The 26,068-nt window shown below is 40.9% G+C and overlaps 1 protein-coding gene across 3 annotated transcripts; it reads left to right on the plus strand.

The window, feature by feature from the left end:
* The first annotated feature begins 2,069 nt into the window (after window positions 1-2,069).
* On the plus strand, window positions 2,070-25,974 carry nin (ninein (GSK3B interacting protein)). Of its 3 annotated transcripts, none has more exons than XR_006007446.1 (28): window positions 2,070-2,315; window positions 5,719-5,931; window positions 6,853-6,946; window positions 7,675-7,847; window positions 10,121-10,166; window positions 10,253-10,428; window positions 10,974-11,120; window positions 11,355-11,522; window positions 11,780-11,916; window positions 12,042-12,182; window positions 12,623-12,797; window positions 12,996-13,106; window positions 13,302-13,391; window positions 13,521-13,656; window positions 13,814-13,935; window positions 14,435-15,558; window positions 18,579-18,677; window positions 18,774-18,843; window positions 19,038-19,205; window positions 19,293-19,409; window positions 19,694-19,807; window positions 20,066-20,212; window positions 20,358-20,543; window positions 20,654-20,788; window positions 20,875-20,976; window positions 21,276-21,368; window positions 22,578-24,190; window positions 24,964-24,998. XR_006007446.1 is itself a non-coding variant. In XM_041954366.1 (28 exons), the coding sequence occupies exons 2-28, from the start codon at window positions 5,740-5,742 to the stop codon at window positions 25,174-25,176; spliced, it is 4,590 nt and encodes a 1,529-aa protein (XP_041810300.1). In that variant the 5' UTR covers window positions 2,070-2,315; window positions 5,719-5,739; the 3' UTR covers window positions 25,177-25,974. The 3 variants fall into 3 exon arrangements, 2 of the variants coding, with proteins under 2 accessions (XP_041810300.1, XP_041810301.1); XM_041954366.1 differs by having other exon boundaries at window positions 24,077-24,190; window positions 24,964-25,974; XM_041954367.1 differs by lacking the exon at window positions 19,293-19,409 and having other exon boundaries at window positions 24,077-24,190; window positions 24,964-25,974.
* The last annotated feature ends 94 nt before the right edge of the window (window positions 25,975-26,068 follow it).

Raw genomic sequence — 26,068 nt, forward strand, 5'->3', positions numbered from 1 at the left:
CAGAGGTGACCATTGTTGGATGAGAGGGTGGAGCTAGGGACACATTGCTGCATCTCCATCCTGATGAGATCTGACTGAGAACCTGAATATTGCACTTAATCACAGTACTTGAAAAAATGTGCTTCTTTATGCTCCACCACTGGATACAGGTTGTTACTGTAGCGCCCTCTAGAGACCAATCCTTACACTTTGTGTCCAGGATCCAGTGGTGGAAAGTAAGTACATATAAGTGCTGCTGAGTTTTGAGGTACTTGTACTTTACTTGAGTATTTACATTTTATGCTGCTTTATACTTCAACTCCACTACATTTATTTGACAGCTTTAGTTAACTACGTTTCAGGTGAAGATTTACTGTTAAAACACATACGACAAGTTCATAAAATACAACATACAATACAGTACATTATTAAAGACTAAATCAGTGGTTCCAAACCTTTTTGGGGAAATATATATATATGTAATAATATGCCAGTCATGTGTTGATGATTGTGGTATTGGTACTTTAAGATGTGATTACTTCTGTCATGAGAGTGTGTTTGCAAAGGCAGAAACTGTCTTGTCTTATCTGAAAAGCTCAAAACTCTGTACAGTGTACAATGTTTTGAGTAAACAGCCTGCAGTATTTTGTGTAGAGTGTACACACTGTGCTCTGCCATATGAGCCCTCACATTTGTTTTACACATGATTGAGTAAAACATAGAGGTAGCTGGGTTCAAGAACGGCTACTAGGTGCCAGAAAAGTTCAATGCCTGACAGTGGTGGAGTACTTGTTTATTCAAGTAAAAGTGCCAATACCTAAATACTCCATTACAAGTAAAAGTCCTGTGTTAAAATTCTACTAAGGCTAAGTATAAGTAAAATAGTATTATAGGAAAAATTTAATTAAAGAATTAAAAGTAAATTAGTAAAAGTAAAAGCATTTTACTGTTGTCGCTGCTTAAGGTCTTTTAACGACTCTATGTACAGTAGTGGTTCCCAGTCTGGGGTCAGGGATCTCCAAAGGGTCACAAGATAAAAGTGAGGGGTCGTGAGATGTTTAATGGGAGACAAAAGAAGAAAAAAGTTGTTTCTGAGACACATATCTGTTTTCAGTGTTTGGACTTGTAAGGTATTGGAAATGTTGACTATTTTCACCTCTCTGAGCCTCAAACAGTTCTTGAAATGAAACCATGCCAGAAGCTTGGAGGGGAAAAGTCTCTTTGGTGGAGCTAATAAGTCACACACATGTGAAACGTGGCAGACAGACACAACTAAGACACTGATTTTTAGACCACAAGTGGTTGGAAATCACTGGTTTAATCTTTTACAAGATCTTAATCTAAGTGATCCATTTTATAAGATGATCATGTTTTGTAAAAAGTGGAGTAAAAAGTACAATATTTCCCACTGAAATGTAGTGGAGTAGAGGTAGAAAGCAGGATGAAATGGAAACAGTAAAGAGACAAGTACCTAAATTAACACAGAACATAAAAGTTAAAAACACCTAATATGCCTTTTGTTATCTTTTAGAAATGTGCCAAATACTGTCTGTAAGTACAGTTTTGAGGTAGTTATACTTTACTTGAATATTTCCATTTTTCTGCTCCATTATACTTCTACTGGACTACATAAAGCAAATACTGTGCTTTTTACTCCTCTATATTTATTTGTTACGATGCAGATTCAAATTGTTTATACAAAATATAATTAACAAATTATGATGGAGTATTATAGTCTATATATAGTAAGATGTATGTAGTAGTATTATAAGCTAGATAAAACTTTATTGATCCCGAGAGTGAAGCTCAGAAGTTACCCAGCATAATGAGTACTTTTATTTGAGGTACTTTAAATATATTTTGAATCCTGTTGTACTTTTCCTGAAGTAAATGTTTTACTTGTGACAGAGTATGTGTTCACTGTGATGTCGCTGCTGTCGCTCAGGCAGCGCGGGTTTGGTCCCCAGGGGGCCGGACTGTGGCCAGTCAGGCCCTCGCAGGCTCTCGGTCGCCGCCCCTTCCTCCACCAGCCGCTTTTCAAAATCCGCTACAAACCAGAGGAGGATGATACACGGCCGAGGACACAAAGCGGCCGCCGGACCAAGCGACAAACTTCTCCGCCGCTGTTCGGAAACAAGACGTCTCCAGACAAAACGCGACAAAGCGACCGCTTTTTGAAAACTAACGGCTCATCTCTGCTTCTGGAAGGAGCCTACCTGCGAGGGAACCGCCGCTCCGGAGAAATGTTATAAAGGTTTATTTTACACCCGCGTTTAGTTTATCACCAAACTTCAGTTGGAAAAGCAGCCAACTGTCGTCCAAGTTCGGAGACTTTGGTGAGTGCTTATTTTAAGCGAACAATTTGTTTATTTGCCGGGTGCTTCCTCTTCTGCGTCCTCCGCAGTTTTTAACCTAAAATTTCAGGATGATGTTAGCCAGCGGCAGTCCTGACCGACCGTTTCCTCCCAACATGCCTGCTGATAAATTAGCCCGATTAGCATAGCCCATCACTTTCCAATGAGGGTCAGTTTTAACTAGCTTAACCAACCGCTAGCTAAACCACTTCACTGTTAACGTTTTTATCATTCCCACTTTACTGCGGGCCGGTCGGCAAGTTAGTGGAGCATTCAGGCATTACTGAGACAACTGTTGAATTCCTGTGAGTGATGTTACAGGATTAACTAATTTACTAAATGACTGTTAATGTGAGAACATGCACATTTGACACGGTCTTTCATGTCTTTTTTGACTGCTAGATTCCTGTTAGCATTGTTTACAGCTGGTTTGAAAAAATCCTTAAAAGTTTGTGATTTTGTGACGAAGCTGTGAAAAGTTTTTATGAACGATTTGTGCCCTTGAAAATTGTTTATTTTAAACTTAAACATACTGTAGCACCGAATTTGCTTATCTTATAACATCCTAAAGAAAACACTGTGATGGATGTTATGAGTCTGGAACAGTTTGAAAAGGATCTCACCAGGTTTTATTGATTAAAATAAGTAATTATTGCAGCCTGACAGATGTGGAAAAGTGAGCAAGTGTGATTTGTTGCTTGTTGTCTGTGGCAGTGTGGCTAAATAATAGCATGCTATAAATATGGGTGCAAAGAAGTTTCCAAAGTTCATACAGTGTTTTTTGTGTTTGTAGTAAAGGAAAAGGTGATAGAGATGCAGTATAATGAAGAATCTGTTGCGTGATGATAATTCATAGACATTGGGCACTGGATTTTTGCAAATACGTCATACAAATTGGGGAAATAAAGCAATTACAGACCTAAGGTAAACTATGCTTCAGAGCGGTATGGGTTTCATTCAACCAGGAGTGCATTATGGGTGATTATTATACAGATAGCCAAAAAGCGTGCAAACATATGCACAATCATAACTATTCTTATGCTCCTGAAAACACTTCCTGATCACATTTTGTAAGCTTCAAATAGTTCTCCTTTCATTGCTACTTCAGACAAAAAGAATTGTATAATTTCTGTAACTAATCAGCAATATTTCTTCACAATGTGATTCTATTAAAAGGCAATAAGGGATAATATTAAAACCAGCCCTGTACACCTACATAGAGATATTAGGCTTTTTACTTTTTGCTTTGACATCTGTTGGTGATAATTACCAATCAAACCAGTACCAGTCAGTGCTGGGATGGTGTGAAGGATTAGCCTCCTTCTTGTGACCTGGACTGGAGTGATTCTTTGGCCGCAGCAGCTGTCAAACCTCGGCCACCCTGAGCCGCTGTGACCGAGGGGAGCGGGAGGGTTACCAGGATAATTGGCTCAGAAGCTACTTGTTCAGCGCAAACTGAATCAGTGCGACAACACAACACAAGTGTTGAGGAGTGAAACTTGCTTAGTCAAAATTTGAAGTGAGGACAGGCCAGTGCTATTATGAATAAAAAAAAAAATTATCTTCCTACATTTATTTTGATCTCCTTGTTTCACTCCAGATTTTATTTTTTATTTTTTTTTGTCACTCTGCGCTTTAGACAAGCTGCCACACTGCTGAACCATGATTTTTCCCACATTTCATAAGCTGCTCAAATGTGCAGATGCAGAATACTGATTTGGTTTTTGTCTCTATTGTGTGTGGTGAATGGGTACCCCGAGTCTGGGGTGTGGGGGACACCTGGCTGAGAGCTTGATGATTTCACTGAGAGCAGCTGGAAAAGCAGGGGTCAGGAGGCTGTTCTTTGTATAGACATTTCGGCCCAAACTGGGAAGTTTTGATTCAATAGGTATAATGATATGCTCATTCTTTCAAACCTAATGCACAAGGTCTCATTAACAGCCTTTATGCCACGATCATGTTTGAACAAAGTAAAGTAAGATTATGAAAAGGAGACATCCTTTTAATCCATTATACAGCATAAGATTTAAGTTTGTCCAACAGCAAGAAATTCAGGATTTAGCACGAAAAAAAAAGGAACTATAGGAACATATGACTTCTGCCAACAGACCCAACACTTTCGTAGTGCAGCACATGTAGCTTGCAGAATTGTGTTGCAACAGTCAGACATGAAATTTGTGGAAAGGTTTTGTAAGTAAAAATAGGAGTAGATGAATGCTTTACTCTGCTCAGCTCTCCACTGCTATTTCCAGTCCTGTTAACTGACAGTTACCTTCCCTAAGCTTCAGGTGGCTGACCTGGGCTGTTGCGTCTGTGAGTTATATCATTACTTTAGTCAGACTCCAACTTTTCTTGTTTTGACTCACGAAAACCTCTCGTGTTCAGCTTCTTTAAAATACAATAAGAAAAAGGATAAGAAAATAAGATTACCTTCCTAAACATTTACCTTGGATTCATTGTTTTGGGTTTTATGTTACAGCTTAAGGAACTTAGTGTGGCTTTCTGTGCGTTTTGGTATCATGTTTAACTGGGCTCCAGACCTCTGTTTAGGACCACAAAAGAGTCTTGCTCTCCGTCAAATCGTTCTCATTGTTTTTCAATTACAGCATTGATGCATCCGAATGGAAAGTTAAACAACTTTGCCCCTGTGTCTGTAACTGATGCTGCCAGCCACTAAATGTTGGCTCAAGGCCTTGGTGAAACTTTCCCAATTAGCTCCTGGCTGTTTGTTCCACTTGGTTCAGTGCCACTTTGCAATCTTTGTCCTCGGTCTTTATCACCAGTTTGAAGAGTATTTAGTCTAAATACTTCAAACATGTGTTTTATTATTTTCCTCCTTTTTAACTTCAAGATTTTTATTTTGACAGCTTTTACTAAATTAAATACACTTAAACTTTGATAATATATTCATTGATACTACTTATAGCCATACTGAACTGTGCTTAACCTACATCAGACTGTGTACACAAGGGGAAATTTTCCTTTCACATGTTCCTCAGATTGATTTACATGGGTCATGAAACATCCCAGCTGAAGGCATTGAAAGAGAGTCATGGTCAGTATCAGATTTGGCCAAGTCTGTCAGTTTACCTGATTGTCTAATCATTCTAATTGGATTAGGGAAAGCCTCCACCACAAATGACGCTGGAGCAGCGTGTTGGTAGCTTAGTCATTCAGCGACGCTCTCAGATGAAGGTGCTCTTAGGAACGCATGCTGTTGAGATAGATGTTTCCACCCTGTTTGTGAGTGTCTTTTAACAGGATATGTTAGGGAAGAGAGATTTTGATGTTTCCTTTGTAGCAGTGTTGTAAGTTGAATTCTGCTATCATTCTGGCATATCACTCTGTACAGACACAAGTATTTTTCCTTCTTGTTTTGTCTCAGGGCAGGTTGCTGTCCTGTGGGATGGATGACATCCAGGAGCAGGACCACTATGAGGAGCGCCTAAAAGAAGTTTTTAACAGTTTTGACGCCAGCGGCTCCGGTTCACTGTGCCCGGAGGAGCTCTCTGACCTCTGCCAGTCCCTGCACCTGGATGATGCCACACCAGCTCTTCTCCACACACTGCTGCAGAACCAGGACCGCCTCACTGCCAGGGTAAGTCCTCTACCACTGAAAAAATGTCATGGTGTTCATCTTTTGAAGTAATTTGCTCAGAAAACTTGTGTTTGCAGCCTTCTTATTGTTCCTTTTCTGATGTACGTGTATGTCCAGGCCTTCTAGCTTTCCTGTTCGTAAGGTCCTCCGCATCCTTTAAATTTGGCAGATGCTTGTGTTGAGCCACTCCAACTTTCAGGTCTTTGTGTCTCCAGTCTCTTTGGGGCTTTGTTAGCTGTCTAGTGGAGGAAAAAGTGTGCCCCCATCAGCCCTTATCCCAGGTGTCTGTCGTCAGGACAACCAAGCCGGCTAATCAACATTCGCAGATGCATTTCTTTGAGGCTGATCCATGTGGAAATGTAGGAAATAGAAAGGACACTGGTCTAATCTGTACAATTGTATGGACATATATAATGTATAAAATGCTTTGTACAGTCACAGGATCTTTTGTGTGTAGTTTTGACCTAAAGCCTAAAGTGAAAGGACGAGATACATTCCAAATTGCTTACCTCCACACTTTTGCATCAAGTTGTGTTTATATATAAGCGTGCGGACAGACGGATGGCTATTGTCTTGAATGTGCGGGTGTGTGTGGGCGGGGGTAAATGTAAGCAGAGGACCAGAACTATTGCCTACCCATGGCATCCAACAATAAAGTCAAAAAAGGAAAAAACCCCACAAAAAGCCGCCAGCCGCCAGCCTCCACGCACAAAGAAAATCTCCATATTCAGGGTTAGCAGCTGTTGATTCTTGAAGTGTGACCTCCATGCTCCTGCTCAGCAAACCCTCCTCCACCCAGACATCCAGGGACACACAGCCTCCACCCGACACATGGAGAATTACATCCAGTCTAAGGAATTTCATGAACTTTTGCTTTGTATTTTATCACATTTATCTAAAATTATGTAATTCTTGTTTCAGGTTGACTTTGACCAATTCAAGAATGCACTGATTCTGGTATTGTCATCAACTATTGAGCCACCACAAGCAGAACAGGAGACCTTGTCAAAACCAGGTAAGGTCTGGATTCTGGTGATGCATGTTTTAAAGACCATGAAAATGAGTACAAAGCATGAAGCCACATCATTAACCCAATCTGTAATTTATGTCAGTATCAGTTTAATATTGAACTTGAAGGAGACTTTTTCCCATTCAAACAAGTGAAGAAGGTGACTTGTGAATAAGTGGAACTGCCCCCATGCTGATTCAGCTTTAAATCTACATACAGAGGCACAGAGCCAAAACACAGACACAAAGCCAATTGGCCGACAGTTGAACTGTTAGCACTGTCATGGTTGAATCGCTGGCACAGTTTGTTATTTTATGGATGTAGTTAACACAAAGAGTGGTTTTATACAAAGTTATTTCTTGTAAACATTTGTTTATACAGCTCCAATTCCAAAAAAGGTGACATTTACTGTATGTCATGCTTTGAATGAATCATAAATTCTGTTAAACTTGCAGTTCCTACAGACACATGTTCTCTGCAGTTTGCAGTTAGTTTCATGTACATTTCTTTCAAACAAATGGGAATATATGCCTTTAAAAGACTATGTGGTTACCACTTTTAGGGAAGTTGTTGCTTTTGCAGAAATAGCTGCTGAAGGCTGTGGCAGAAATTAGTCATTTAACATTTTCTAGGTTCCTTTGCAAACCTTATTATGGTGGCGTATTTGTGCTGTGCAAATAATTATGACTCTTACCTATTTGATTTGACAGTTTCTTGTCATTGTATCTCCTCAGAGTCTCCTGAGATCCAACCAAAGTTCGTGAAGGGCAGTAAACGCTATGGACGCCGCTCCACACCAGAGTTCATAGAGCCTATTTCAGATTTGTCCGAAGTTAGAAATGCAAATCCAGTGGAGCAGGAGGATCTGGAGGACAACTATGACTCAGCTGTTCCCAGGAAGCGTGAGGTAAAAGGCTAAGACCAGCACTGTTCTGAACCTCCAGACACTTGGATGCCATACTTATCGCCTCCTGTCCTTGCATGTACTGTGTTTACTTGGCAGCCAGCGACTGGCAGTGACGTTATTCTTAGCTAATCAGCTTAGTGGCATGCAGTGTAGATCCTGAAATGCAACATAGATATTCAGAGGCAGGATTCACAAAGCTCTGTTCATTGCATAACAACGCAGCACTGTCTGTAAATAACACTGCGACCATATTTACTGTTTAATAAGCCTCTTGGTAATCAAGATGCAATTGCAATGTTAGTGTAGCGTCACACAGTGTTGTCAGTTTAGTGTTCTGTGATGCGATTGTGATGAATTGAACTTTGTCCGGAGTTTATATCCTGGAGGTGATGTGGTGGTCAAGGCGGCAGTGCAGTGATTGAGGAATTTACTTCATCATGTCCAAACAGATCAGAGTTTTCAGCAGATAAAAAGAGAGGCAGGCTCTGATTGGAGTGTTTGTGGTTGTCAGTACTTGCTTTTATCAAAGATTGACAGGAGCTACCTCTCGTTGTCTGCACAGGACAGTAGTGACTTGAATGCGACATGCTTCTGGGTCAGAGTTGTATAGCATTAGTTTAGTCATGGCCATGCACAGCTGAACACTCTGCATGGTTCCTCTGGTTGATCTTCTTGGATTATCGTCACTGCTGACAGAAAGAGTTGTTTGACATATGTATGGAGGTCTCAGCTCACACTTTCTGCATCCATGGCTTGCCGCAAAAATTGGGGAGAAATTTGCAATAACACCAGCAAGATGTCCCATTTTGTCCTGAAAATGTCTTTGGCTTTGAAGTAGTAGAGCTGTGCTGATAATGAATGGTTTAGTAGATTAACAGAAACAGAAACTCAGAAGTGCCAAACATTTAGTAGTTCCAGCCCCAAATGTGAGAATTTGCTATTTTTTCTGTTTAATATTATTTTAAATTGCACGTCTTAGCATTTTGGACCATTTGGTTGCACCTTGAGCTTAAGAAACTGGTTACGGTTAATTGATTATTAAAAAAAAAACAATCAAAAGGTGAATAGATCAATAAAATAATGATCAGATTCAGCAATATGTTTAAGTTTTGGTATATAAAGGACCACTGTGGCCTTTAGACAGCAGGTTAATTTTTCATACTCAGGCCAGACTGAATGTGCGAGCATGGAAGTGCTGCAGCAGAATAAATCACAGCAAAGAAAGGTCCCCACCAAAACGGTATAATGATGGGCAGTTCAGCTTGTGCACGGATGGATGTGTTAATATTCTGTGTATTGTCTGCGCTCCTGACTCCACCCCAGATGCCTGCCAGCACCAACAAACACTATCCGCGACATTGAACTGAAGCGTGTCTTGGTATTGACTAATCTAAGCTGCAACAATGCTACAATGTCCAGCAGATGGGGATGGGTCAGGGGGCTCTGCCACAGAGACTGCAGGCCTGGTGCTTTGGGAGGAGGAGGGTGTAGGACTGTGACAGAGGAACAATGAGCCCAACTACCCCCACCCTTGTGGATGCCTATGCACCATGCATCAAAATGCCACTTGCAGGATCCCATCTGTTCTTCATTCCCTCACTGTTTGCCTCCCAAACAATAGATGGTCGCACTGGGATTGGGTTGGAGCACAGTGGGTCACACCCAAGCCCCTCCTCATTTCATATTTCTTGACAAGCACCAAAAAACTTCCAAATCTTAGAACTCTCCTGGTGCTCCAGTTTGAATTTAAAACAAACTTGGATTTTAAACATCCGGATTTTTAGTTTCAATAAGAATTTTTATTTTTGCCTGTTATATTTTCAGCAACAGCTTCAAATTTATGCAATTTTAATTCTGGGTACAATTGTTTATTTGCACACTGGCAGGAGGAGTATATTATTAACATGTTTGGGAAAAAATAAAATTAAGAGAAGTGTGACTATCCGTGACACATTTTCTCCATTATTCCCACCACTCCTGATTTTCCCACTGAGCGTCTCTGCTGCTCGTGCCATCACAAAAGCTCTCTTGTGCTTTTTATTAGACTCTCAGCCCCCCCCCTTTGCACCCAAACTCGACCTCTCCTAATTTAAAACATGTTCGAACTTGCAAACAGCTGATTGTCACATAAGAAAATCAACCTGTGGGGATGTTTTGATGTGGTCATTTTTCTTCCCAAATTTTTTATGTATTGATTCTATACAATAAAATGTGTGACCTGTTAGTTGTTTATTTAAAGGTTGTGATATGAATCTCTGATCTGTCTTTAACAGCGCTGGAATGCTCACGAAACAAGCACGGAGGAATATGAGGCAGAAGGTTCGTCAAGAGTCACAGTATTTACAGAAAACTAGCTTTATGGATGTTAGTAACCAGATGATCAAAGCCTCTTACCTTGTGTGTAGGTCAGATGCATCTCTGGAACCCCGATGAGCCGAGCACACCCCGGGGATCAAACACTTCTCTGTCGGCCTGTTTAGAGGAGAGACTGCGTGAAGCCTGCAGTGAGCTGGCGATATCATGGGACGGCTATGCCGGTCACGCTGAACTGCTCGCTCTCTGTGAACACCTGGGCCTGGAGGTGAGATTAAAAATGAACAGAGACGACAGCTTTTCAAAGGCTCCAATTTAATGTGGTTATAATGTAATGATGTTAAAAACGTCTGTTTGCCCTGATTGTTGTTGTTCTGCCTTTAATTTCATAGTTCATTTAGACAATTTGAGCCCCCAAAAAAGTGTTTTCTGCCTTTGCAGGACTCTGCTGCACTGTTAATCTCTTCCAATTACCATTTCTCATATTCAGTATATATACACTATTTATATCATATACAGCCATATATGTATATGGCTGCAACAACTGATTATTTTCGTAATCGATTTAGTTTGCTGAAAACCAGAAAAATAATTAGACAAGGAAAAACAGCAAACCCCTTTTTTGAAGCAAGAACAGTGATTTATTTTTTATTTTTTATTTTATAAATTATTTAATTCATCAACTAATAATTGCTCTTTGTAACTATTTTGCTTCAGTGCATTAGTGCATGTGAATTTCTGTATAGTGTAAAGAAAATACATAGTTTCTCAAGCAAATGTTGCTATAAAAAAAAATCAACATTTATTTTTCAGATAAACCTGGATGTGCTCCATCGTCTAACCGGCGATGGAGTGATGAATGTTCAGGAGTTTGTTTCCAGGGTTGTAAACCACAACAAACCCCCCACACCGTCCGCCTCCACACCGTACAGGCAGCTTAAACGACACCATTCCACTCAGGTAAGCCCTGTCTGTGGAGAGCTTTTTGAGCTCACATGACGTGGTATAATTCCCTTGTTAATTAATGTCTTTAAATTTCTATTTTATTGTTGTCTGTTCCAGCTTTATTGAAGGGGTTTTTTTTTTTTTTTTTACATTGTGAAATATCTATCATTTGAATGCTTAAAACAAATTGCAGTTGCAAAAAGAGGTTGCATTTAGTCCATCTAAAAAGACACATTTTCCCCCATACAGCCCTTTGATGAGGGAGGCCGCAGGATAGCCACTCCATCTGCCCTGACCAGCACCATTGGCATGCGTCTCTTCTCCACCCTTGATGATGGGACCGGTTTCACTCCAGTCGAATACATCCTGGACGCCTGGATGGAAGAGGGAATAGAAAATAGCGCTGAGATCCTGCAGGTACTGCACTGTACTTAAGAGTATTCTTCTAATTATGACTGTGGTCATCAGTCTTGGCATTATGATTACCATAGAATTTTATAAATTTAAGGCAGTTATCCATTTTCAAACAGTCATACAGCTGATGACAGAATGATTTACATTTAGGATAAAAAAAAAGACCCATTTTTCATTTTGTCCATTTTACTTTGTGATGCAAAGTAAAGAATTAACTAAAATATTCACAAAAAGACATGTATATTTTTTTTCCTTTGCAGGCTTTGAATATCAGCCTAGATGGAAAACTGAGCCTTGGTGATCTCACCATGGCACTTGAAAATGAGCTACTCGTTACTAAGAATGGGATTCATCAAGCAGCTCTGGCGAGCTTCAAAGCTGAGATCAGATATCTTCTGTGAGTATGACTCTTTGTCAATATTTGATTTTATTAAATATAAAATATTAGCTATATATAACATATGTTGCTTGTTTCTGTTGCCATTTATCATAGGTTAATCTTTCTTGTTTTTCTCTTGTCAGGGAGCGAGTAGACAGAGAACTCAGGGAGAAAGAGAAAATCCGATCTGACCTGGAGAAAGCAGAGAAACTAAAAACTCAACTTGCCACTGAGGTGGATGAGCATCACTCTGCAATTGAGCACACAAATAACCTCAACCTCAGGTAATTCATCCCTCAGATTACACCAGTTGACCCCTTTTGCTGTTTGTTCTCCAGTTTTATCACAGTGACAGGCCTCTGTTCACTGAAGCATACAGAATAATTTGATTGATTAATATTTAATTGTGTCTTTCTCAATCCTTACCTCTCATTCCTGAGGTGGATTATAAGGATTGGAATACTAAAGGATTGTAGTTGTCACCATTTATCCCGTCCATTCATCAATACTGCAGCTGATTATAATTAGTTTTATATACTTTCACATTAAGTTTATAGACGTGTATAGTATCTTTAATTTATTTTAATCCCAATAACCTGCTAAACTCAAAGTCATCTATTCCTGCTAAATCCAACCTAGTCCTCAGGTGAGTTACAGTAATTATTTTAGTGTTCTTTGTCTTGTTATTCAGTATGTAAGCATCACACTCTGTTTCTCTGTACAGGAAGCTTGAACAGGACCACAAAGAAAAGCTAGCCGCAGTACGATCAGAGCTGATGAAGGAGATCGATCAGCTCCACCAGCAAGCCAGTCTGCAGCGTGAGGAACTGGAAGCAGAGGTCCAGAAGATCAGGGAGGATGAATCTTTTCTCAGAGACCACCTCTCCATATCTGTGAAGGTAGCAAAATGATTTGTAGTGTTTCTTTCTTTACTTTAACCTTTTTCTATTGTTTGTCAGTGCATCAAGAAAGCACTGATGAACCTTGACGTGGCTTTAGTTTTCACAACAAACATTACATTATCATCTGGTTATCAAAAAGAAAAAATGATGAATAATTGCAAACATAACCTGTGTTGTCGGTATCTTTATTTTTAGGAAAACAGGCGTCTTGAAATGGAGTTGCTGGACAGCACCGAAAAACTGGTGGAAGCGCAAAGCCAGATTGCAAAACTCCAAACAAATGTGGACAACATTATGAAAGAAAAGGTACAGAGACATGTTTGGCTTTTCAGCACTGACTTTCTCTGGTGTTGGGGTAATGGGAACATATTTACACATGTTTTTGTTTGTCTGCTTGATTTTCTTTCTTCTTTCTCCTCACAAGCTTAACTCTGTTTGCTAGTGTCTTTTGTTTTATTTTATGGTTGTACAAACATTTCTATATGACCTTATTTTCTTTAGTTTGGAGACTTGGACCCTGGCAGTGCAGACTTCTTCCTCCAAGAGGAACGCATTAAACAACTACGCAACAGCTATGAAGCTCAGTACAGGGTAAATGCATCTGAATCACAAAAAGTGCAAGATACATTGAAAAATTGAACTTCGGTTAAAAAAAGAAAATCTACTATACTACTATATGTGTTAAGATGACTAATTACTTTTTATTAATAACTCACATAGGAACTGCAGGACCGTATTGACGAGCTGCAGTCAGAGTTGCAGGAGTTCCACAGTCTTGGTCGAGTTAATCAGACCTGCCACAAACCTCTCTCTGAAGAGCTGGAGAGTAAAAGCCCTGGCATGGAGTCTGATCCAGGTAAGCCTAATGAATACTTACAGCATGCATATGCACACATACAGTCCCTGGAGAACTCATCATAGAGCCCTAGCTACGCCTGTTCATGACAACAATCAGTACATACAAACCATGTGACAAATGTCACCATTGTCACCAAATTTTTACTTTTTTGCAGGTCTTGGCTCAGAGGAGGTTCAGCCATTCAGCATGAGCCTTGAAGCAGAGATGATGTTGGAGCAGCTGAAGGAGCAGCACCTTCAGGAGATGGAGGATTTGCGAAACCAGCTGGAAAGCAAGGTGAGTCTTGTAGATACACATACATTCATGAAATATTAAGGTATTTTTTCATAATAAAAAACTTGAGTGGAAACAAGATACTGAATGGGCTTGTTGGTCATGGTACTTTAATCGGTCTTTACTGGTGTTATTGGCTGCATCACAGTTCTGAAGTTACTGTCCTGCAGTTATATGTGAATATCGCTACCCCTCTTGTGTCTGTGTGCGAAATGTAAAGCTACAACCAACAAATAATTACCTTAGCTTACCTTAGCGGAAAGATTTGGGGGATAACAGCTAGCTAGGAAACAACTGGTTGGTGGATTTTGTAAACTTTGCACATAACCAGGCTAGCTGTTTCCCTCGTCTTTATGCTAAGCTAAGCTAACCTGCTGCTCACTGTTACTTTACATTTAGTATACAGACAGAACAGTATTGATCTTCTCATCTAACTCTTGGAGTATTTCCTAAAAAGTCAAACTATCAATTTAATTTCCCTATGTTCTTTATATGACCACAGATCAATGAATTTGACAAGATGGTTGAAAAGCAGAGGGCGACCCATGAGGCCCAGAAGGCTGCCTTAGCCCTCCAGTACCAGCAAGAGGTCCAGGTTTTGAAGGAGGAGATGGCCGGCATTCAGAGCCACTCACGGGAACTCCAGAGCCAGCTCGAGCAAGCGGAGCTGGAGCGAACATGTCTGGATCAGACGCAGGCCAAGGAGAGGGAAGAGCTCAAGAAGCTGCAAGAAGAGGAGGTCGGAGCTTTCAGACAACAGCTGTTAGAGACCCACACCTACACTGCAGATCTGGAGGACCAGCTGAAGACCCTCAAAGCCCAGCAGGCAGAGACGGACAAAAACCTTGTTAATGAGATGGAGGATCTGAAGACACTACACATCGCTGATATTAAGAAACTGGAGGAGCAGCATGTAGAGCTTTCTGAATCCAGACTAGAAGAGGAGAGAATGAAATTACAAGAAGAAAAGGCAGAGTTGGAGACAAGATTGATAAATGATTGCAAAAAGGAGAAGGAACTATTACAACAAAGCCATGAGGATGAACTGAAGGCCAGACTAGAAGACGCAAAGGTGAGGTTTGAGGAAGAGCGTGATGAGATTGTGCAGAAACTGACAGAGCAGTGGCAGAAAGAGAGGGCTCAGCTGGATGAGCAGAATAATGAGTCTCTGCAGGTTTTGCTGGAGGAAGAGATGTTGAGACTTGTCAAGGAACAGGAAGAGAAGGAGAGCAAGCTCAGGGAGCAGTGGGAGAGCGAACGAGCCCAGCTTCTGGAGCGTCAGGAGGAGGCTCTGCTCGATAGAATCCTGCAGGAAAGGTCGCAGTTACAAGAGCAGTTTGAGCAGAGGGAGAAAAAGCTGAAGGAGGACTGGGAGAAGGAGAGACTGCAACTGGAGGAGGATTACGAAGGGATGCTCCAGGAAAGGCTTAACGAAGAGAGGGAGAAGTTTGAGACTGAGACGGAGGAGGAGGAGAAGAGGCTAGAATTTCGAATAGCAGAGGAGAGGGCTCGTCTGGAGGAGAGCCACAGAGAGGCTGTGAAGGAGCTGACCGTGAAGCACACTGAAGAGAGGGACACTCTCAGCAGCATGTTGGACAAGCTACGAGATGACATCGCTGAGGAGAGGTAAGACTACTGACTATTTTGAATGCTTTGTCCTGAAACATGCATCAATTTGTTTTTGATATTTTGCTAATAATTAGCTAATTTGTTGTCTTGCAGAGAATTAGATGAAAAGATTGATACCACTCTCACTGTCTCAGTCCGAAAAAAGCAAAACATTTGATTTTCAAGGTGGTCAGACAACAGGTTGTACTAGTTCTGACTGACTTGAATATACCTTGGCCCTTAGAGATGCTGTTTTGTGATTTTGTAAACACTTCACAGCGCCATGCCAGCTGTTTGTAGTCTTTATGCTATGCTATAATAAGGTAATGAGCTCCTGGCTTAAGCCCTATATGAACAGACAGTGGCATTAATTTTCTCATCCAACTCTCGGCAAGAAAGAAAATTATTGAATTTGCTAAAAAAGTTACTTGTTTTAAAAATGTTAACATGCTTTAACATGAGTTAAAAACTGTTGCTGTAACATTAAATAACCATGTACAGGAGGGAGATCGAGATCAGCTTCTCCCAGAGAATCAAGGAAGCAGAAGATCGTTTCTCAGGTGATCAAGAATCTGTTGCAAAGCGTTTTCAGGCTGATGTTTGGAAACTTGAACAACACTATCAAAGTGAGCTGAAGGCCCTTTCTGAAAGCCATGTCAAGCAGAAGCTCCACTGGGAGGCACAGATACAGGAGGCCCTTGAGAACGCAGAGGAGCAAAGAAGAATGATGGAGGAGACCATGGACAAAGAGAGAGAGAGCCTGGATCAACAGTGGAAAAAAGAACGGCATGAGCTAGAAAGTCTTCATAAGGAGAAAATGGAAGAACTTGTGATGAAAAATCAGCAACTGCAAAATGAACTGGATGACTATATAAGCATGGCTCAGACTAAAGAGATAGAGCTGAGCAGGCAGCTAAACGACCTCCATAACCGCCTTCAAGAAAGCCTGGAAACCAGGGACAAGCTTCTTGCTCAGTCTGAGAAGAAGGCGCTTGAGACTGAGCTCCTGCTTAATCAAACTGTGGAAGATTTTAAACAGGAGAGGGCAGAACTTCTGAGCAGCCAGTCAGCACTTGAGGCAAAAAACAACGAGATGCTTTCCATTTCTGAGAGGCAGATTACGGAGAGGATTGAACTGTTAACTGAGCGCGATGATTTGAGGGTGAAGCTGGAGGAGCTGGAGATGCTGCTTAAACAGGCGGCAGTGGACTTTGAGCTTGAGAGGAAGGAGCTGCAAGAACATATATCTATTCTTGAGAAAGAGTTAAAAGATAATCTAGAGAACGACAGAGAAGATGTTATAGCAGAAAGAGATCATCTTAAAACCAGAATTAGAGAGCTAGAGATGGAATTCAATCAGGTTTTGTCTTCTGTAGAAAAGGCTAAAGAAGAAATTAAGGAATCATGGGCTGAGACCGTCCAGGAAGTTAAAGGAGAGCCTGAAGTCGACTGTTGTTCTGCAGAAATTAGACATGAAGACCTTGAAGCGACATCCTGTGATGGCCGTAACCCAGATTCCCCAATTCCAGATGAAAATCATTCACGTGTTGAATCCAAAAAGGAAGCTGTTTCCGCAGAGATGCAGTGTGAGGCGGTTTCATCCCTTGAGGCGTTTGAAGGTGTTGATGCCAACGAAGATGGTGAGAATAAAGCAGCTCGTGAATCATGTGAGGAGGAAGACAAACCTCAAGATGTACCAGCTTTGGACAGTGAAAGCCCTTCCCATGAAGAGCCATGTCATGAGACTGTGGTCGATCCTTCAGCGCTGGAGGAGATGGATGACCCTGATGAGCTGTCTTTTGTGGATGCTGAGGTTACTTGTTTTCCAAATAACTTTCATAGACAGGAAGCTGAACTTGTGTCAGACTCAGACTGTGAATGTTTAACCACTAAGATAAAGGATGAATGCGCACATGATTTTCTGGAAACTCCAGATGAAGATGCCGATTGGGAGGACAGGGAATGTTCTCTCCTTAAACTACAGGCTTTGTGTAACACTGCCACAGAGGAGAACATCCTCCTACATGAGAAGATTTCTCTGCTTCAACAGAAGACAGAAATACTAGAGACTCTTCTGTCTCATAACAGTGAAAAGATCAAAACCAGCCACCAGGTGTTGGATGAAAACTATAGCCTCAAAGTTAAAATGATACTTTTAATGGAGCATGTCAAAGGGCTGGAGATGAAGGCCTTAAAGATGACAGATCTTCAGATTAGATATGAAGATTGCATGTGTGAAAATGCCAAACTGAAAGACCAAAACGGTGAACTTGAAAAGAGAGTTTGGAGCCTCGAGAGCAGGATGAATATTTTCCATGATTTCCACGATCAGCAGATTTCACTGGTGGATGAGATCGGCAGGATGAGAGAAGGGAACAGTAAGCTCTCTGAGTTGGTCAGTGAATTGGAGAGGCAGGGGGAGGTTCTTTCAGCCGGACAGACCGGACAGTCTGAGAGCCCCACAGAGGAGACTCTCCTGGATCTGACCAGTCAGCTGGAGCTCAAAGCTCAGGCAGCGGCTGATCTGGACGACCACTGTGAGGAGTTTGAGAAACAGAACACCAACCTTCGCAGAGCCATCACAGAGCTACAGGACAAGTCGCAGACATTAAATGAAACAACACAGGCTCATAGGTAATGTGGAGAGAAACTAGGAAACCCGTCCCTCCATGTCTCCTGTGGCTCCTTGGTGGTCCATCCGTTTGGTGCTTTGAGTTTTAAGAGTGGTCCTCCCTTTTGTTCCCAAGCACAACATAGTGCTGTTTGTGCTACCTGTGATTAGGTTCCTAAGCCCTTTGTGCGATGCAACAGATCTTGAACGCTTGTGCTGCTTTGACCCCTGTAGACCAGCAGTGGAAGTTCAATGTGTGTAAATCATAGGATAAGATGCATTTAATCAATATGTAGCAAGTGACGCTCTTACCAAATCTGGTATCATCAAATCATAAATCATCACACTGAATTGTGAATGTGTATTCTGATATAACCAGATAGAATGTAGTTTTTTAACTTTGTCTAATGAAGTTGTCTGTTAATAGATCTGAGGCCAGACGTCTCGCTGAAGAAAACCTCGTCCTCAAGCAGAAGCTTGCTGAGTTGAAGGAAGAGGACTTGAAAGAGGCCCAGGAAGAGTTTATGTAAGAAAGAGCTTATTTATTCAGCAAATAATTACCTCTGTTCATTTTTGTTTTGTCAAGTAAACTGATTTTTTTTCTTCTAATTTTTGATTTTAGACAAACATTGGAGCGCTTGAAAAAAGGAAAGATTGCAGCTCAAAGGGCCGCAGAGAATTTCAAGAAACAGGTAACTTTTTAAACACGAGTCTACGATCATGCCAGCAGCTCTGTGAGGCTGTACATAGGCACAGTGGTGTTTGTGACCAACATTGCCGCCATCCATAGAGCCATGCCGTTACCATGACAAAAGTCTTTTGAAACAATGTTGTCTTCTCATTCAGAAGCTGTTAATGAGTTCCAAATTCATCTCCTCATCTGCAGATTTCAGAGTTGCGTTTGCAGAACCAGCAGCTGGAGGATGACAATGGGTTTCTGTCAGAGAAGGATGCCCAGAATATTACTGATATTGAGAATTTACAACAGCAGCTGGCAGAGCTGATAAAGGAAAACGAGAGGAGGGAGGTGTTCCCCGCTGAAGAGAAAAATGAGGTAAACAGTGTTGTATAACAGATTGATGGTCGTCATGGTGTCAAGGGGGAAGTAGCGAGTAGTTAATCAGTGGCTGTTTTGTGTTAGATGTTAGTTTGTGTGTCTGCACTGGAGGCAGAGCTGACCAAAGCTTTGGATGACACAGCACAGCTGGAGGAGAGGAATACCCAGCTGTCACAGCAGCTCTCTGCCCTCAGAGAGAAGGTGAGCATCAGGCCATGGACGCTTTTATTGATCTCCAATTAACCCAATCAAAGCATGACACGGGCAAAGTGATAACCCATTAACAGCACCTACTCTTGCCATGAAATGACTCACAGTGTAGGTGAAAACAGTTTCACCGTCAGCAACGAAAGTACAAAAGAAACATTTTCTGGCCTGAAAGCACCTGTGATCTGCGGAGATATTTTGGTGTGATCTAGCTTTAGCAGTGAAAGATTACATAAAGGATTGTTTCATTGCAACTCTGGTCGTCTTCTGGTTCTCAGGCACTTAAAGTCGACCTTGTGGAGAGTCAGCTGAGTCACCTGGTGGATGAGCGGAAGAGTGTGGATCAGGAGACTCTAGGTCTCCGCAATCAGCTAGACAAAGCTGAAGAGAGGGTGAGAGTCTGCTGCAGCCTACAGAATCATCTTTGTGCTAGATTATAATATTTGGTGTCTTGAGTTCGAATGAAAGTAAATCAAACATTATCAGCTGAATTACCGCTAATTTAACGTGTAAAAACATAACAAATTGATCTCTGTTCACTTGGTGTGCTTATTTCAAAGCATTTTACTATAGCATTCAAAGTAAGTAACAGATTTGTAACCTGAGTAAGTAAGTGGAACCCGAAAAACCATTTCCTTTCTCCACTGCAGGTGAAGACAGCAGATGAAACTCTTCAGGCCGTGAACCATCAATGTGCTCGTCTTAAGTCCGACCTCAATGTTCTTCAGCAAGAGAGGGATTCCCTCAAACATGATGTTGCAGTGATACACAAACAGCTGCAAAAGGTCAATGATAAAGTAAGATTTTTGTGGTGTCTTTCAATTAGGAGACTGAAAAAACACACTTTGTGCATGAACAAGCACAAAGATATGGCTTCAAATGTAGAGACAAGGGAGCGCAGCTTTGTTCAGCAGACTTGACCTTTGCCTTTGTTTGCCGCAGAACCATGTTCTGGAGATGGCCTTGCACTCGAGTGGTCTCCAGAATCAGGGTCAGGGCAAGAAGCGGTACAGAGATGAGATGTCTCGACTGATGGAGCAGGATCAGCAGCTGCTGAGGCAGGAAAACGAACGGCTTCAGGCAGAAGTGAGCAGCATCAACAGAGACCTTGTCCAGTCCAGAGAGAAGGTAAGCTGACGGTGACAGCAAACTGTTACAAACTTTAAAAACCTGCTGTCATATTAGTGCTCCATTATCCTATGCTACTAATCAAAGAGCCCTTTATTTTCTGTCTGCAGGTCTGTCAGCTTGATGCTACCGTCCAGTCCCTGAAGCAGCACAAACAGCAGAGTCAGTCCTCCCTGGTGAAGGCCTTGGAGCAGGAGAACGCCTCTCTGAAGCAGGAGCTGGAGACACAAAAGGAGCTCAGCAAGGTATAGGTCTATGAATCTAACCAGATTTTTATAAACATGCTAATTATGTGGTGTCTTGTCTCTTACATGTGCTTGTTGTGTTTCAGGGCTGTGAAGCAGGACAAGGACACTCAGAGCTGGAGAGGCTTCAACAAGAAAATGAAGCACTCAGGACCCAAATGGCTCGACTGTCTGCACAGCTGATAGAGGTAGGTTGTGTTCCCAGCTTTATCCCTTTTGGTTTTACAATAAAATGTATTTCTTTGCACTTGTGTTATTTAACTTGGGTATTTCCTTAAGTGCTTGTTCTGTGCTGTCCTTCTCCTTATGTTGAGCTGTTTGTGGATGCAGCTTTGTAATTGCCTTGCTTTTTTTGCCAGGTCTCTCGTGGCTGAATGAAATTAGAGTAAATGACTGGATCGCTTTTAAACAAAATGACCTCATACTGTATAAATGTTTCTTCCTCTGTGTTGCTGTCTTCTCTTATTTATTGTTCTACTTTGTCCAGACATTCCAGGATCATTTGGTCGATCTTCTGCCTCCGTCACCCCACAGGATGCCCAGAGGACAGCATCGTGGCGAAGGTCCAGACAACATGCAGGTACAGAACAGCCTGAACCCTAACAGTGGCAGACTCAGGCAAATATATGCAGAATTTACAAGATAAACGATTGAAGAGCTCCCAATCCTTTTCAGACTACATTTTCCTGAAATTTAACATAGCAAAAAAAACTGAAAGAGCAGTTTAGTACCTGATGATTTAGTGCCATTGTGTCATTGTGTGGTTTGGTATTACATTCATCTAGTTCCATTTTCTGTCACTGTTTTCATTTCTTTTGTAGCGATCTGTTGTCGCAGTTATCATAAATTCATCATTAACTGTTATAAGAAGGAAACTATGACCTACATCTCACGTTGGAAATGTTTTGGGGTATAATGGGAGTTAGATGTAAACACACCCATGGTGTTTCTTTCCCTGTCACTTTGCTGCACAAAGTGTTCCCACTCAAATAAACCACTCAATTCAGGTGCTGAAAAATGTTTTTTAATTTGCTTTGTGGCTGGAAATTGTGTTCAGCATCAAAGCGAACATTAATAAAACATTGTTTTAAAAGTGTGTCATTTGTTAAACACCTGAGCTGAGTGTGACAATCCTCATTCATTTTTATTTTCCTTCACATTTTTGCCTGAATGCTGGGTTTGCAGTGCTCCTTGTTTTGGTGGTAGTCATTAATCCATCTCAGCACCTGTCTGTCCTCATCTCCTTAGGTCATGTGTGTAGTGTTTACTTTCTGGGTTTGGTATTTAGTCTGTGGTGCTTGTGTGTTTCTCCTTCATGTTTTTGAACTCACTGTCATTATTTAATTTTCCATGTCAGGACTGAAGTGTAGTGGTGTGATCATGTCGGTGTGGGCCTAGTGGCTGTTTTTCCATTTGTCACCTTTTGTCAGAGTCATACTGCGCAAGCCTCCGTCTCTTTCCAACTACACAGACATAGTTTGTTTATCTGTAAATGGCATCATCCCACTGTTGGTGTATGATGTGTCACTTTATCTGCACCATGAAGCTACTAGTTACCACTAGATTACCATGGCTATAGTGGAGGGAAAAGAGGATCGTGTCTAATATAATAACTGTGTGTGTCCTTGGAGAGGTTCAAAAGTGGAAATTAAATTAAATACACACAAATGAATATAAATATAGACAAAATACACAAATATTATATATTTCCATGTGTAAACCTGTGTAGGTTTGTAGGATTAGCGGACAGGTCGAGCTGTGGTGAAGTGTACCTGCCTTTTCTCTCCAGGGGACGATGCCGGAGCAGTGGGCGGCTCACGCAGACAGCTACCGGCGGATCGGTGGACTGTAACACCAGCGTCTTTCCCTGCTCTTCACTTTAGCCTCTTTTTTTCCCCTCCAAGACTGCTCTCCTCAGTCCTGCTCTTCCTCTGCTATGTCAGGACTGTGGCACACGATGCCATCCTTTCTGCATCCTTACAGGAGCTTGTGATCAAATATGGTGCCTGATTCAGAAGGCGTGAATGTGTAATTGTATTTCTCTGCTGCTAGGTGGCAGGAAAACACTGAAAAGGCTCTTTAGGTTTTTCCCAATGGGATTTCTATTAAATAATGACATTACCATTGAAAATGTAAAGTTTGTCAGATGTACCGTATCAAATTTAACATCTCCAAACACACTGCAGTGTCATTTCTCGACAGACTTTGACTTTTGTGCTTTGTGCAGTAAAAGCATTTTGTAGTTTAAATACAGGGAACCTCTTTAAAACAGGGTGTATTTTCTGGGAATGTTCTGTTATGCACTTGTAGCATTTATCATTGTCTGAGACAGGGTATATACATCCTCAGAGGCTAAATCTTGTGTGACAGCTTGCCTTACGATCATCGAGGAGTGTTCAGTTGAGGCGAGGTTAGTGCCTAACAGCCTTCTGAGCCTTTTCTAACAATCAAGCAAATTCATCCTGCGGTCATCAGGTGATGTTACTGTCTGTGTCCAGTCAGGGTTTCGAGAGATTTCTTAACGAAGGCACTACGTTTTCACTGCTTGTCTTTTGTTGTTTATGCCTGTATTTGTTGTTTGGCACTACACATAGCCAAATGTTTCTTCAAGCTATCTGTTAATGTTGTGTTTGTGTTCTGGGACTGCGTGTGGCTGTTTCTGTTGCTGCTGCACCACCAAAGTGAATCGCATCTTTCCAGGTCATGTTTTCTTAAGGGCTGCTCAAACACGCCACACAACGGTTAACTTTGAATGTTTATCTGGTATTTATTATTAGAAAATCCATTTGAACCAAATCTTTGTTTGTCCCCAGTAGTGTGCCATTAGTATAACGTGTCATTATATGTATTAATGTCATATCTGTGCTTTGATTTTGAGTCATTTAGTGAGGCTTTTCTTTTTTGCACCATGTGTAGACTCAAATGTATTTGATTTGTTTCATTGTTTTGTTATTTATTTAAACAGAATCATGTTAGAGTTTAATTTATTTATGCATTAAATTATTTTTTGTAGAGGTATCTGGAATACATGGCATAATTTTATACTTATTTATATTTTATTTATTTTTTTAGTGATTTTTCCTCTCCTTAGAAATGTACCAGAAATCATTTATAATGCAGAAATCAAGACATAATAAAGCATCTAGCTCATTAAACTGTGGTCTGTAAGTTGTTTGATTTTTCTCAGTCACGTTTTTCAGTTTACTGCAGGGAAGAAAATTCAAATTTCAGCGTCATTTTGTAGCATTTGCAGCAATTTGTTGATATCACTCACTGTCTTTTCACCAGGATGAAAGGGAGAGGAAGATGAAGAATATGGAGGAGCGTATGAGGGAAGTTGAGCTGTCGCTGTATAACGTCAAACTGCTGCTCAAGGAGAAGGTTGCTCAGCTGAAAGACCAGGTCAGTTCAAAAAGCTCATATCACCAGAAACAATCCAGTGTTGTCTGCATTCAGTGGAAAAAGAAGCATGGATGGTTGTGTTTTCTCAGAAGTTGTGATTAACAGTAATACAGTGTCAGATCTGGATTTTTGAGGCTGGTTAACATGAATTCAGAGTTAGAGGCACAGCATTTCTGTCACGAACCTCCGCCAGGCATTGAATTCACAGTGTGAACAAAACAAATGTGTACACTGAAGGCACAGGTTGTGACAAGTGGAGAAATTCTCAAAATATTCAACAAGTAGCACTTACTTAGTAAATCTAAAAGAAGTGTTTGTGTAGATCAACTACAAATTAAGTCTAGTATTTCTGTTGAGAAATACATCAAGGTTGCCTTCTTAGTCAAATAATAGTACTGTTTAAAGGCAATTTAATCAGTACAACCTGTTAGAACATACATAAAATCACTGAACATGTGTTTTCCCGGTGGTTGCATGGACGTATTTGGGGAACTTCACCTCTTTTTCTTTCCTCCAGGAGAGAGTTAACTTGCTCAATGCCAGCAAAATGTAGAGCAGACATATCATGACGAGCTTTTAAACTCACTAATGCACAACAAAAACCTGAACGTAAACAGTCAATATATTGCGACAAGCCACTACTAGCTTATAATACTGGCTGGCCTGTTTTTCATTCAGGCTCTGGTGTGTCAAATAAGATGATTAATTACTATCATAATAAGGATTTTGAAGTTATCAAAGCTTTTGTTATGTCTTTTCTCTGACATTTCTAGCTTCACAAGAATGGCAAAGCAGACGTGTTGATCAAAGATCTGTATGTGGAGAACAACCAGCTGCTGAAAGCTCTGGAGATAACCGAGCAGCGGCAGAAAATTGCAGAGAAGAAGAACTACCTACTGGAAGAGAAGATCTCCAGCCTTAACAAGATAGTGCGTGACCTAAACCCCTCACCCCTTACCTCAGTTCCTTACCGCATATGCAAATAATTTCACCTTGAGTACCAAGGTACTCTGGGACACTTACAGCACTTGCCTGTGAAATGCAAGTCTCCAAAGTCGATCATGAAGTGCACTGTTTATTTACTGGAAAGTCTTTTTACACATTTTTCCTTGAACCCTTGTGCAACAGATGCAGCCAAATGAACATGAAAACGGCCTTTTTCTGTTGCGCTTCATCATGTTTAAGCCTGTATTTTACGGTTAAATATGCAGTGTATTTTCAAGAAGTAAGAAATGTTGTTGTGTTGGACCTATTAGGAACGAAATGTGAGGTTGGAATGTAAAGAAAACATGATATTTTACTTATTTTACTAATTTATATATTTTTTTCAAAGCAGTAGCTGTTACTAGTAACTGTGACACTATATTTCTCTTTCGAAAGAGAAAAACAATACTGAAGTGCACTTTTTACATAAGTGGTCTTTTGTCTTTGTCGTCAAAGAGATTAATTCTGTTAATCTATTGGTCCTTTTCTTCTCTGGCTCCTTTGTACACAAACCTGTCGGTCATAAAATCATGCAAACAGAAAAGTCAAATAATCTGATGACCTTTTCAAGGCGTTTGCTGTCATTAACACTGCCTGAAGTTACATTCATTCAGTTACATGGTGTCAAGCGGCAATACTTGCTATTAATATACATCTGATTAAGATTCTATAGACTGTTGCAATATGTATAGTTTCATCTGTAAAGCTGTGCCACTGTGTTTTTGGGTCAAATGAAGGACCTTGTGCTTGTAATTGCTGCTGCCTGAGCACTAAAGATGAAAACAGGGTAATGTTTTGTGTTACAGGTATAAATAATAAAATACATGCATTGTGTTTGGTTTGATTTCTTTCTGTATTGATTTGCCTTTGCTGCTGTTTGGAGACAACCTCCTC

This window comes from Chelmon rostratus, chromosome 15 (genome assembly GCF_017976325.1).
Source record: "Chelmon rostratus isolate fCheRos1 chromosome 15, fCheRos1.pri, whole genome shotgun sequence".
Taxonomy (NCBI): domain Eukaryota; kingdom Metazoa; phylum Chordata; class Actinopteri; order Chaetodontiformes; family Chaetodontidae; genus Chelmon; species Chelmon rostratus.